At 38.7% G+C, this 14,458-nt stretch overlaps 2 protein-coding genes across 6 annotated transcripts; both read right to left on the bottom strand.

The window, feature by feature from the left end:
- Positions 1-928: 928 nt before the first annotated feature.
- LOC149742703 (uncharacterized) lies at positions 929-9,371 on the bottom strand. Of its 4 annotated transcripts, XM_089876307.1 has the most exons (11): positions 8,422-9,371; positions 6,461-6,493; positions 5,879-5,947; positions 4,907-5,088; positions 3,928-4,056; positions 3,055-3,146; positions 2,844-2,997; positions 2,583-2,703; positions 2,196-2,344; positions 1,973-2,129; positions 929-1,392 (listed from the first exon to the last, which is right to left on the bottom strand). In XM_089876307.1, exons 1-11 carry the CDS (start codon positions 9,260-9,262, stop codon positions 1,367-1,369), a joined length of 1,953 nt encoding a protein of 650 aa, XP_089732433.1. In that variant the 5' UTR covers positions 9,263-9,371; the 3' UTR covers positions 929-1,366. The 4 variants fall into 4 exon arrangements, with proteins under 4 accessions (XP_089732433.1, XP_089732442.1, XP_089732449.1 ...); XM_089876316.1 differs by lacking the exon at positions 6,461-6,493 and having other exon boundaries at positions 8,422-9,370; XM_089876323.1 differs by lacking the exon at positions 3,928-4,056 and having other exon boundaries at positions 8,422-9,368.
- Positions 9,372-10,685: 1,314 nt separating this feature from the next.
- On the bottom strand, positions 10,686-13,109 carry LOC149742702 (uncharacterized). 2 transcript variants are annotated; one of them, XM_089876676.1, is made up of 3 exons: positions 12,910-13,109; positions 11,957-12,073; positions 10,686-11,120 (listed from the first exon to the last, which is right to left on the bottom strand). In XM_089876676.1, the coding sequence occupies exons 1-3, from the start codon at positions 13,007-13,009 to the stop codon at positions 10,930-10,932; spliced, it is 408 nt and encodes a 135-aa protein (XP_089732802.1). In that variant the 5' UTR covers positions 13,010-13,109; the 3' UTR covers positions 10,686-10,929. The 2 variants fall into 2 exon arrangements, with proteins under 2 accessions (XP_089732802.1, XP_089732796.1); XM_089876670.1 differs by having other exon boundaries at positions 11,957-12,076; positions 12,910-13,106.
- Between the last annotated feature and the right edge of the window lie 1,349 nt (positions 13,110-14,458).

Here is a 14,458-nt window from a genome sequence, read left to right as displayed (position 1 = left end):
TGTCCAAATTTTAGGTTGGTGGCACCAGTAGAAGGTATCGAAAATGGCCGCTATAATATCTGCATTCTAGGATCACCTTGGTGCTAACTGCTACCATTATATGGATGTATGTGTCCTTGGGTAAAACGCTTAACAGCAATTGCTTCAACCCATTAGACAGTGGTCACTAATAAGTTTTCCAAATTATCAGTCGTACGTAAAAAAATGAAAAAATCACCCACAAAGTAAGATACATGGTAACTCGTAAGCTGAACGAGGTGTATGAACACCCGTGTTATAACGATTGTCGTTTTCCGGCAACGCTAGGATAAGTTTCAATCTCTTTCTCTCTTACTCTACTAATCCGTATAACTACTTACCCCTGCCCACTAACCAATAACCCCCATATCTACCACTCTACCAGACTACCAACCATGCTTGCGTGAAAATTTTGATCATTCAGAAAAATCCTAAAAAAGTAAACAATCCACAACACGCGTCACGCATCAAAGTTTACTCGTTACAACGAAAATACGTGTTTCAATAAGTATAGCATTTTTATGAGGGCGCGGTGGGGAATGGATATAGAGGGCGCCATGGCTCGGGGTTTTAAAGCAGTCATAATTCCAAAATGCTAACGGCGACTTCTAACTTGTTCTAACTAAATGTACCAAATGTATCCTCGCATATTACGCATAACGATGCAACAGTAGTTAAAAGTGGTCTGTTCCATTCCGTGCCCACTGAGTTACCGCATATGTGACTGTGTTTGTGCATTTAGGGAAGGTTGTATGACTAACAATTTAAACAATCCATAAGAGATAACTGGGTTAAGTGTCTTGCCTAACGCTAGATATGCCCACAAAAGTAGCAGCGTTGCACCACCCCGTATCAAACAGTTAGTTATAGTTAAGGCAACTGCAAACTTTGGTATATCGTTTCTTGACCCTTTTAGCTTCAGCCAATGTATTCGATTACTAAGTGGTGTAAAACTGGCATGACTGGATTCTATATAAAAGGGTTTCCCGTTTTACGAGTTGTATATTTCAATGAGAGGTGAAGATCCAAACATTTATGAGTAAAGCCTAAAATCATTATTAATTGATACTCTAGTTTCACAATTTAAATAGTGCGACGGCAAGTGAATTTTTAAGAAGAGAAAAATAGCCACAGTGCTTAATTTAAAAATCTTAATAGGCAACTGGGAAACAGGGAGATCTGATAACGAGTAAATCCATGATATCAAATCCTGACGATGAAAAATTGTCTTTTGGAAGGCGACAGGCGTACGTTGATCAAGCAAGAAAACTCTAGTTGTCGTTTTGTAAACTCTACCAGACCCTGATACGATGTGATGTATTGCTTACTTGGCGTGTCATCCTTCCGTTTAAACCACTGATTGGTCGTTTTGAGCTGAAACAAATTGTCAAGTTAGAAGTTGGGCGTTGAAAACAATCTACACAACATTTGCGTTGGTATAAGACAATTCCTTGTAGTGGTATAGCACGACGACATTATAAATTTTGAAACTTCTTTAAGTAAATCTCGTACGGTATAGTGTCGCATACCACGGACATATATGAGCCCTTTTTCAATCGGGTTAAATTGCGAAGGTCTCTAAGGTTAAATTGTCGCTAACAAAATGTTATTTTCTGAAGACAATGTAATCTCACAACAGTAAGCTCTCCGGGCATGTTAATCATACGTTCGTTGATCACGAATTCGTGCCACAAGATCTGCATAATCACTGAGGGCGCCTGCTATTGATTATAGTTCAAGACAGTGAAAGGGTGATGGTTACGAAGGAACGATTTGTTATTTCACGAAGGAACCTATCATCGAAACTTCTTTCAGTCAAGTCTGAAGCGCTTTAAAACACCAAATTTATTTCTTGGCGTCCGTTACAAAACCTACGATTATATACACTAAATTCCGGTCTCGGCCACCACAAACATTTAAAACAGACTGTGTTGTTATAACTCCTTGACCTTACCAATGCTTCTCCAAATCCATTCAGTGAAGAAAGTCATACGTGCGTATACACCAGGTAATTTCGGCTGGCCGCAACCGATTCCCCAGCTTACACTTCCGGCCAACATCCAAACGCCTTCGTCTGGCACATAGCATGACAGAGGGCCACCGGAATCACCCTAGAATTATTTGTTTTTAAATACAACAAAATGATTTTGAAAGCTTTTAAATGGGGTAATAAACACCTGACATGCATCTTTTTTCCCTTCAATTTTTCCAGCGCATAGCATTCGGCTTGTCAACAAATTTTGCAGCCAATCAGGCCTTGAACAAGTTTCGTTGCCGATGATATCTATTTGCGCATGTTGTAAAACATCAGGATGAGGAGAATTACCTGAAAAATCATTGTTTTATGTAAATGTGAAAATGCCCAAACCGACATCTCATTTTAATAATGTTGTGCAGTGCTGTATACTAAAAAACAACCAAACACGCATGACCTGAGATATTAATAAATCCATAGTGCTTAAGGACTTATATATGATGGCCTTGATAGCACCATTACTCATATTAGTTGAGCAACCACAAGCATATTTTTGGTTTCAACAGAGGATACGAGATTTAAAGCGAACCTGAATCGTCAAGCTCTCCCCAACCGCTGACATAACACGGCATTCCGGAAGGGAATACATGGTTTGGAGGAGGTAGGCAAATTGGCTGGACGTAGTCATTGAATACGAGGTCACTCTTTAGCTAAAAAAGAAAACAATTTTAATGATAGTTCAGACGTGGCATCTATTAATATTTATCGCACAATTGCATTCCACGTCACATCAACACCAGCCCCAATTTCCAGCTATCTCCTTATTTTATAAAATATTAAAACGTCTTACTTTCATAAGACTGACATCGTAGTCGTAGGTGATGTCATCATATAAACTATTCTGGATAATTTGGGAGATTTCTCGCTTCTGTGCTGGACTGTTGTCTTTAAGGGACAATGCAGACATACCAACATAAGCTGTCCAGGATGAGGCTCTTGGTTTTCTGCATACGGGAAACAGAAATTATTTACAATGGTGGATTCCAATTTATGTAACTTACGCTGCTGTGCAATGAGCTGCCGTCAGTATCCAGTTCTTAAGAATAATAGAACCGCCGCAGGTCATTCCTCGTCCTTCTGCCCACAGGCTAACCTAAAGTAAATTAAGAATATCTATGTTAATTTAACTTGGGTGTTAGTACTGGGACGTTGTTTAACAGAAAATGTCAACAGTAAGTGCAGATCAGCCAAACATAAGCGCATGCAAATGTGGGTATCTCGGGCGCATTCAATAAACCTATAACGCATTACACACCACAAGCAAGCATGTACAGCAGTGCATTCAAGGCCACCTTGAAATGTGTCAAAGCACTTTACATAACAAGAATCCTTTTGAGACAGGCTGCTGTCAAAGAAAACGAGTTTGTTGTTTTCGGTATACTGCCCGCTAAGATTAAGTCAAGATACGGTTATTACAGTACAGTGATGTAAAAGATTATGATACTATCTGTTGGATGCGTGCTGACGTGCCCATACATTTTCCAGGAAGCCGAACCATGCGTGTTGCATGTTGATGCTATCTCCGAGTTAAAACCTTTTGTTAACGGGAGTATGCATTATCGGTCGATTTCGTTGTGTATCCTCGTTTATCCGTGTATATTTATTTTGGTGCGCTTATGTATACACGCAATCGCTGGTATGTAAAGACGAAACATCTGATAAAATGGTCACCACGTTCAACCAGGTACATTGGGATTGTTTTCCGTTTAGCGTTCACCATTAAAGTACAGACGCATGCTAAACATATCAACGTGCAGGAATTTGGAAGTTGGCGTTCAGTGTAAAAGTTATTGCGTCAATCGCTGTGCTGAAACTTCTATTAGTTTGATAAAAGTGATGAAGGAAGTTCTGGTATGACCCACGTCAGCTCCTACCTGCCAAAGGAACCTCCCAACTTGGGAGTCTTGGCCACCCATCACTCGTGGCTCGACAGAGAGCATGCGATTCAGTGGTTGCTGAAAGTTAGCAATATGCGGTGTTGGGCTAACGTCGCTAGATGTCGTCTGCGAGCAAAATACAGTCTCCACCATGGCCACAATTGATTTTCTAAAATTGTATCACCCCGAAATGACCACGCAGTAAATGTTATTACACAGCGCTTAATTTCGTAAAACCCTGCAACTGCTTACACGCCACTTCGGCTTCAATGAACCAAAAGTGCTTCAAAACCTTGGATAATTGATCGTTGGTTTATTATTTTTGTGTACTTCTAAGTAATCTTTAAGTCACTAAACACACAACGTCCGTTTTGGATAAACTTCAAGCATTTGTTCACACCAGAAATGAATCATGAATTCTTCAGGCTTTAATCGCGGTTTATGTTTTGTATGTTTCAACTCTAACTTACAGTTAACAAATGTACTGAACTTTAAATGGTACTTTATAATGTATATTTAACCTATATATGTACAACAACATGCCGTGGACATGGCGCAACCGAAATGTTTATTCACGCGCATATATAGTATTTCATTTTTTTAGTGTATGTCGCAGAGAATGTTAAATCAATACTGTCCAGTACATCTGTGTTTGACAAACTATGTGACGTATTTAACCTTCACCCATTCCAAAGGGTAGCATCATTTATTAACATTTCGCACTCCCGCAAAATGCTGTTTACAACATTCTACCTGCCAACACCGTTAGTCACATTTTTAGTACGCCTAATTTTTCTGATTAATCGTAACGGAATCCTATTTTGTATTGCAACAAAGGATTAAAATGAACAGGACAAATTAAATGGTTTTCAAAATTCCCAAAGCAAAACTAAGAAAACCCATAATATGTCATATAATGTTTGTTAGAATATAAATAAAACAAAATCAAAACGTTCATTCATTTAACTAGACATACCTGCCACGGGTACTGCAATATACTGGCTGGTGTAGAACCAGTGACTCGACCGGTAACGTTAGTTCTTGTATCATTCTCAGGCATCATTGGATTAAATTGGAAACCTGTGTTTATGTTGCTAGAACGACCTTGAACGCTTCTCGAAGGAAGATATTGCTGCGGAAATACTCCGCATACTAGCGCTGGGGAAATGGGAGCAAGTTTGTTATAATGCTACTTAGTAAGGCGGGTATGTATAATTTTAAATTTATAACCATTAAAAAATCGCCTGTTTATCGATTTTAGCTTATTCGTGGTTTACATTCCCAATAATAACTACTTGGTTAACAACTAGCGCCAAAATTTGCTTTTTCCAAATCAAGAGTGATCCAATAAGGTTCATGATGCTATACAGTACGCCTCGCAGCCATTTACCTGCAACCTATTTAAGCTTAGTAGACGAAACATTTATCCAGTACTTTAAACTGTAAGGGTGAAAGCGTGACATCGCTTTCAAAACTTTCACCCCAAATTATTAAAACTGTCGGAGTTGTGTCAATATTTACAGACTACCAGTTAAGAGGATAATTCCGATCTAACAGTTCCTCTATTGGACTAATCCGTGATACGTATTTCGAGGGTTTAGTCCTTATTTTAATCATATATGTGTTGGTCTATAAAAAAAACTGTATCGTGCTTTTATTCATGTATGTTTACACCATGCATGTGGTATGCCACTTCAATCATATAAGGGGAAAATGTTGAACTCTTTCGTTATGGGAATTACGGTTCTGAGCGAAAAACCGTGTTGTGGTAACCAGAGATAACACGGTATGGAAAAATAACGTACACCCAGCTTTGATGTCAAATCTTATCAGCTGTATTTGAATCGAAAATCGTAAACCAAAATATTTGGATCATGGATTAAATTGGCAGAGCCAGAACCTAGATTTTGTTGCCTACTATGGTTAATATTTTAACGTTACATCTTACTTTGATTAAGCTTGATGTCCACGATTGGTACCTTAGGAACACTTATGTTTGAAGGTGTAGATGTCACGCCTGTAAATAAGAAATGTGCATGTCAAATATTTTAAATTATGCACGCTTGCTTACATCTCCACATAACTTATAAACACCGACATTATTTGTCCATTGCACGACATGCGGTTAGTCATATAGGTAAGGTCGTTATGTTTGTAGATTAACTGAACGATAATCAAAGGCGTGCTCACACATAATGCTGATTTAAGGTACATAAACTTCTGCTCCATCGTTCTAAAAGCGCCTATGCTTTAACATGGCCTTATTAAAAAGCGATTACTGATAGCTGTTCAAATGAAACACTGATTTAGTAATTATCAAGTGTTAATACTGTGAGTAAAAGCAATGAAGGGACATGCAATGAAGTGGCCTGATGCTTCATGGAACCATAAGTTCGTTAATATTCCGACCAATTACAGTATTACACAACTCACGCACGTGCTGATTTTAATTTAAAGTTAACAACACATGCAATCAAACGTCATGCAGTTTGCTATAACCAGTTACATAATGTCCCCGAAGCCAACTTACCATGGTTGAATCCTGAACGATTTCCAAGCACGACTATAAAATATTCGTTGGCCAATATAAGAAACATGTATGACATAACAAAAGAAAATAATATAAACTTTGCATTGTGAAATTTTAAACCGTGGCTTATAGTTTGCAAGACTGCTGTTTCCTTTCTATGCTTACAGCTATTTGTTACGCGAGAATTGTGGTTTAACTATATGAATTGATTGCAACTTGCACGTGATATTCGTTGTTATTTTAAACAGTTGTCGCTAAAACCGGATAAAAAAGTTTTCGTTTTGCCCGTGACATTATCACGGTACATAAAGAGTAATCTTTACTGCGTAGGTAATTACAGCATGTGTTCGTTTCTCCTCGGTAAATATTTCTTGTGAAGCTAAAATGAAGTCGCCCGGAATAGATTGTGCGACGTCATGTGATGTATGTGACGTCATAGGCAGATCCGCGTTAAGTTATTTAATACGAAGACGGTTTGAGATTGTACGTGATAGGTAGGAAATAGAATGCGTGTTTCAGTTACTTGAGCAATATAAATTCTCAATTTGTCTTTTTATGTTTCACTGGTTTAACATTGAAGAAATCAAACTTTTCAGTAAATCACCGTTGTGTGCATCGTAATTAATATCAAGTAGCATGCTTTTAGTATTATCAATATGTTAAAAACCTCGATCAATGTATTTAGGGTAACCCATGGAATTTTATAAACGACATTTTTGACGGAAAATCGTTTTGCACGAAGCCACATATTGCGATAATGCTTATCAAAATACAGAGGCCCATTCTGTGTCAAAAGATATGTAGTTACGCTATACACGATAATAGAGGTTAACAGAGGCTTCGAAAACAGAAGCCTCGAAAACAAAGGCCTCGGAGGAATCAGCCACAAATCGTTTGTTCGCAATCGGCTCAGTCGACAAAACGTAATACACCGTTCTCCACCATCAGTACTAGCAATTATAGGACCTTGGATCGGTAATTATGCTTGACGATGTTGGGCTGTCGGCTCGGACCCGTAATTTGCCGCCGAATGCGCGTCACAGACGGTTCCTTATTATTTTATTTACGACACTCTGTTACGGGCGCCTGGGGTTATGAACAGCGTAGTTCAAATGCGATAATTATAAGCTAAAGTGGCGAGGCGCTTGTCAATTAAACCCGTCAGGAGTCTACTCTGAAAATCACAATTTATTGTCCTTCTGCTGAACCAATGTACCTCAAAACCGACTGTATGGTTAAACGTTCAAACCCTTTACTTTCAACTCACAGTTTATTTCATTGCGGTAAAACTGCCCAAGCTAGCTGCGATTTAATTTCTTTTAATGTAGTTTAATTCACGCACGTCGCCGGCGTAATTAAGGATTTGTTTATTATCTAAATCGGTTTCTAATTACAGTAACTATTACCAAATCATAGAACGAGAATAAATTTTCATTCTGGTAAATGTAAACGTATTGATTTCTGTGTTATTAGCAACAATGTAATCACCCTCGCACTGTGGTTATGGCAATAATTTACATAAATTGCGAGTCACAGCGAAAAGCTTCGTCGTCACAACACGCTTTCCTTTCCGAAAGCCGTATTTTCCTGCGTGGTTAAAGACGGCAAAATTTACGCCTGCAATAATACCGTGTTAAAAAGTTCACGACTTCAAGCGATATCTGTTTTCGTTTCTGCGACGGCGGGAGTCGGTACTGGTTGTTCGAGTCGGGAAATACCAGTCGTGGATAGCTATCTACGCAATTATCGTCGCGATGTTCGCTATTTTAGCCATGCAGCATACCAGTATTGTTTAGTGTTATACACATGAATTCTTGCATATAATACGTGAATTTGAATGCAATCTTTGAATAGAAACCACGAACATAAAATATGCAGACGGATGATATAATGGGTGCTTTATGATTGCGTGCTAATGATAATACGTTCATGGGCGGATGCAAATGAATCGACGTACTTACCAAAATATATGAGTGCAGTTAACGTTGAAATTGTGATGATCACCAAAGTTAGTACAAGCATCAGCAGGCCTTTGTTTTTAACAATTCCGAGCTGCCACTTCTTGTTAATGGTGGACGAGGGTGAACCGGACTCGACCCCATAACCTTCTGGTGTCCCACTGGTATTCGAATCATGCCTTTCACTTTCTCTGTCGTTCGTTTCTGTCCTGTCGCTTACCACAGCACAGTTGTTGTTGGAATTAGCAATAACTAAATTCGTGTTTCCAGCCCAGTAAGGATGGGAGGAAAACATGGAGGGCAACGTCCATGTTCTTCGGTCAAAACTTTCCCCCAATTCAAAACCTTGCCGTAGAACACTGGGGGACGACCTACGCTGTTGTAGCATGCTTCGCCTGAACTGGTCAGTTCGTTCCAGTTCATGCCTGTGCGAGGAGCCGCAGTGACAGTTGCAACAACAACCACTCGATTTCGGAAACGTGTTATTGATAGGTGGCATTGCCCGAATTGGAAAGTGTTCAATTTCAAAGGTGGGCAAAGTAACTTTTACCTCAACCTTCTGCGCCACATCCCTGCTTTCTGTTCCTAATTTATTTGATATGACGTCGTTATCCTGTTTGGGCTCGACCGTGCCGGTAGCAGGTTCTGTTTGCTTAGGATTGAATCGTTTCCCGATTTCAAATGCATCGTCATTGACTTGGGCGCTGTGCAAGTTGTTAGGCGTGACGTAGTCGCAGTCTATTCCATCAAAATTCTTTTCGTTTAGCACAGTTTTCGAACCATCAAGAATATATTTGTTTTCATTCAAAAGTCCATGGCCGTTATGCGGTGCCACAATTTCCATTTCAAAAATTAAACTTCAGTTTATATTAGCAGCATTATTGAATCAAGTAATACCTGGCTATTACAATATATCTTTATAAGTGGGGTGGGGGAAGATGGGACACCTTTTAGATCTATTTTCTCGTCCCATTCGATAGTAAACAAAGCACTTTCAAAGAATTATAAAACCGCACCCTCACAGCTCCCATAGATCGTTTTTAGTTTTTTAAAACACGATCGGAATGTTTGGATATTATGTGCTAAGGGTGTCCGATCTCCCCACTATCTAATATTCCTTACACCTAAACCAAATACGTGCACACTAGTCCATAAATGTACGGTTGCGCATTAATTTTAAAGCATATTCTTAAATGCATACACGGCAGATATTATTCAAGGTAGATTTATTCACGCGGTACCTGACTCAAACCAGAGCAAACCACTTAAATGTATTTGTTGACAAGCGCTGTCATACACTGACGCTGTAATCAACGCTTACTCATCGTCATCAGCGCGTACGGAAGTGACGTGCTTTTTAGATAACCATTATAACCTCGGCTAAATAAACGGTGGTACAAAATGTTAGAACAACAATTGGCTACACGTTTTTTTGTTTAAACTGTCTATATTTAAAGTAAATATTATAGTAAATGATTTTACCCTATTTAAGTTTTAACCCTTAACTATACTAGCCTGATTACTTTAAAACTTATTTGACTGCCAGTATTGGTATACAAGCTTGAGTTTTGGATATAAAATTTATACTTTATCACGTTTGGTGTCTCCTGTCTCCTGTGTGGCCACTGGTTGGTCTAAGCGCAATTTATATTTTGTTGGTGACAGTTTTTATAGGGCGTGCGTTTTAATGACGACGTTAACATGCAGTTGTGCGTCCAAGTGAGGCCGGAAATTGCGCAAATGACTGTCATATCGGACTATTTTAATCAAAAGTTACATACTGTCTGGTCTTGAAAACTAGGGCTTTTCAATTCTAAATATAATAAGGAATTTCTACTTTTTAAGGTATGTGTATCTTTGTCAAACTAACCTAACGCCTTTGTTAACGCGAGTACGTAATATTCTTGTTGGGCCGGTTTGAAGGTCATACCCTGAATCACATAAGATCTAATATTCTTCGCTTTACCTATAACACACACACACACACACACACACACACACACACACACACACACACACACACACACACACACCCTCAGTCGTGCGTTTATCTGAGATATTAAGTATAACGACTACTTTCCACATCACATCGACTGTAACTTTCTTCCAAGTATTGGTCTCACGTCACCCGCTGAGATCACGCTGAGACCTTTTGTTCAATCACTGCAGCCAACTCTTGTATTAAACTTTACTGCCTGCTTGCGGTAACAACTGGGCAACTTCTATGGCTGCCTGCGATGCTGTCTTTGAACACGTAAACACCTTAGTTTTACACATGCTCACTTTATTAAAGAATATAAAGTTAATCGAAGTTTTTTCTTTTATGCCAGAAAAGACTCTATATGATATATTCATGTTAAATTAAAAGAGTGCGTTGGATGTACATGAGCAGAACGTTTATGGAAACATATACGACACAGCCAAATGAGCCATCGGCTCTCACTAATAGTTATTGCACCCGATGTTTTGTGACCAAGCTTGATTAAGAACCAGTTTCAGCGAAATGTCGGTTTAAATAATATACATCGGCGCTTCTGCTCCGAAAAGGTCTGCGGATCTTTTGTTTTCCGACATATCCTTGGATAGTTTTTCGAAGAGTCGAGCGTAAAGAGCATTGATCATTCTATTGCTCTGCTGCTGCTGGTATTCCATGCTCGACTTCTTTACTGGCCCTTCCGCGTTATTTTGAAATCCACGGCGATCTGCAATGATATATTAGTTGTATTAGAAACCTTTTTTTGTGTTATGTTTATAAGTACATCTTCCATTCACTATAACTTTCCGTTTTCCGGTTTTGTGTTCTCCTTAAATTTAGTTAAAACCACTTTTTCGAAATAAACCAAATCAGCTCTCTAAAATAAATTATAATTCTAGCATGTTTAAACGGCAACCATGTTCTATACGTAAACAGAGTGAGGTCTTACGGTAAGTACACATCTGCGTTATTGGCCCATTACCCTTGTAAACAACAAAAATACTACCGTTTTTTAAAATCGTCAAAACAACGCCTTGTGTTTCTATTTTTTATGTGCTGTGAGTTGGAGTATTAATGCTGCTGTATAGAAACAGAGTGTGTCCTTAAGTGGTTGGGATAAATGATCATTATTCAAAGCCCGCCATTCATTAAACGCCCGTCAATATACTACCGCCGATAAAACCAGATTCAAAAAACCCTTCCGCTAATCGCTCTACGTGTCATACGCATGCTGTTTATAAAAGACTGATGAGTAGATGGGTTACCGTTAGCAGCACCGTGTAACATTCCATGCCTATGGGTGGAATTAAGCTTGGGTGGAATTTACCACATATTGAAGGGTTGGAAATTACCACCCTTAAGGATTGAATTAAAAAGGTTAGGGTGGAAAAAGACGACCATGCCTTTAGGTGGAAATTTCCACTCTTTTGATTTACAGTGCAGTCCCATATTTTCGGATCATGTTTTTAACAATTAACAATGATTTTACAGTCGGGACGGGAAAAGAATGAAAACTTGTTCTAATTTACTCCGCCTCAATATATATATTTCAACTCAACTTACTGAGAGTTGTTTGTGACCCGCATGCATGTTTCCAAAGCGCGTATGGGAGTTGGGAGTAGTAATCAACGCAAAGACTTTTGATGGCCCTCCCGCTTCTCTCTGATTCCTGAATTCCGTCTGCTACACAAAATGAAGAAATGTATTTTTCATGACGTGCTATACACATTAATATTTCGGAATAACCGAATCTAATGTTCATGCTATGCATTTGCTAGATTTACGATGGAGTCCATTACGTGGTAGGAGGTAGGTAAATATATTTTCGTTTCTAAACTTACTATTTTTGTTTTTAAAACAACCCGAAATATAGTAACAATAGTTATACGGATAGTGGTCTGGAAAAAGGCCCTCGTATGATTCATGCGTGAAATCCATATGGGAAGCCGGAATTCTTTAAGACACCCACTTTATTTGTCCTGGTTGTGTACCTTGTATATATCTTACCGGTGCGTCACTCTTTTGTTATTGGTTTAACGCCATAGTTGGGTAGGAGGGACTTACGGTTTACAAAAGCAGTCAGAGGAAACGTCGATTGCAGCCCCCGCTGCGATTACACGGGCCAGTAGGTTTTGTGATAGCCGATCTACATATGTCATTGTGACTCATGCAACTCCATTCAAACAGTACGGACTTCAGAACTTGCGTAGGATATATCCAGATTTTACTTGGCGTTACGTTTTAACTTGCGTTACCCTATATATAGGCTACTATTAAGACAGCAACGCACTGGGATATCATTTTCTCTTTACTGTCTTCGCAGCCAAACAATATTATTAAAGTAAAATGTAATTACGTCTGAAAACGAAGTTACGCCTCGCTGTGACATTCTCCAAACGTAATCTTAATTTGTTGCATTTTCGCCTTTCGCGTTAACCGGCCGTCGAAAAATGTTTTTTCAATTGATAAGGAAAAGGGTCGAATATAAATTATTAACATTTCACTGCATCACTTACTTTGCTGCTGTTGCTGGCCAATTGATCTTGCCAAAGTCGCCGTACAGACGAAGGCGAGAACAAAAACCATCACAAATGAAGAAATTGCGGCAGATGTCATGTTTATTTATATTAAATATTGTCAGTTTTAGTTGAATTCTCTTGCAGCTAAAATCTAAACCACGTTTTAATTATTCTGGATAATAAAATGATTTGACATAAGTGGTGCACCCATATTTAATTTGTACAAATTCGCCCTTACCACCGTGCTGGTTGGATTATCCAAACCATAATTTGCGACTACCAAACGTTTTGAGAAGAAATATCAAATATATTCCAAAACATATTTCTAAATATATTTAAATCAGATTGTGAAAAAACTCGCTATTCTCATGCAACATAAAAAGAGCGGACACAAACTTTATGGGTGGCAAGCCACACGTTACCAACTGCAACATCGAACGTTCACCGATACCTATATATATAAACGCATAGGTTACCCTTTTATATCAAATGCTTTCGAACCTCGTATAAAAGATTTCGGCTCCGAGGTAACTCAAGTTTTTATACTCGACACCTGACACACCTGCCAATATTTGCTTCGAATTTGCTGTTAGCTAGCTTTGATGTATTAACATTTATCGGACACCTTGTCACTACTTCATCTTTACTTTACCGTGAGACGTTTCTGTCATATATAGGAGCTGATAAAACAAATTTAATAGGAAATTTATTCTGGTGAACGCAGCAGTTGGCTGTTATCATTTCCACCTTCGTTGATCTCGGAGGAGACTATAGAAATTGACTCATTACATTTTTAGATCAGAAAAATTAAGCAATTAGCCGCGAAATGAGTCGTTGTTGGCCCTCTTCGCAGACGCGAAAAAAATAATGCCACAACAAACAAGCTGCATCAATAATTAAAGCAAATTTTGATTTTGTTATGTATCTAATGAAACCACCGTGCCTGTGGGTACGTCAGAGACTAAGGCAGATCAATTCGTGGAACAGGGATTGTTTATAAAGATGAAAATTACTGTATAATGTTCAATTTCTATTCATACCAAAACAGCCGCAAGCCGTAATGGAAGGGTTTTAACCACAAGGACGCAGTAAACTGCGGTATAACCGAGACGAAGCTACAGATGAGTGTTGTTATTCATATTTTTATTCAAAATAATTAAAAAATATAACTTTTATACATTTATTATGCTAAACAACGCTTTGCCCGTTATCCATAATTTCTATTCCGAAAAAGCTAAAACCCGATCTTAACTTTTCTCGAGAAACTAAATCTTAAATTACAGATTCCTTTACGATTCACGACAGTTCAAACTGACTTTAAGACCTTCATTCCACTACGGTTGTGTCCACTTTTATACCTACGAACACTGACAATCCATTGGCGTTGGAAAAAAAGAAGAAAAAGGGCGTCGATATCGCTCTCTCCGGGGGAAAGTGGGGACGGAACAGATCACTACCTCGCCCTCAGATTTCCAACTCTCGAACTTCTCGCGATTGTTGTTACACACTCGAATATATCAAATATCACCCGGGATTGAAACTTAGT

This window comes from Ciona robusta, chromosome 1 (assembly GCF_009617815.1).
Source record: "Ciona robusta chromosome 1, ASM961781v2".
Taxonomy (NCBI): domain Eukaryota; kingdom Metazoa; phylum Chordata; class Ascidiacea; order Phlebobranchia; family Cionidae; genus Ciona; species Ciona robusta.
The sequence above is the reverse complement of the archived record's forward strand: the minus strand, read 5'-3'. Positions and strand labels throughout refer to the sequence as shown.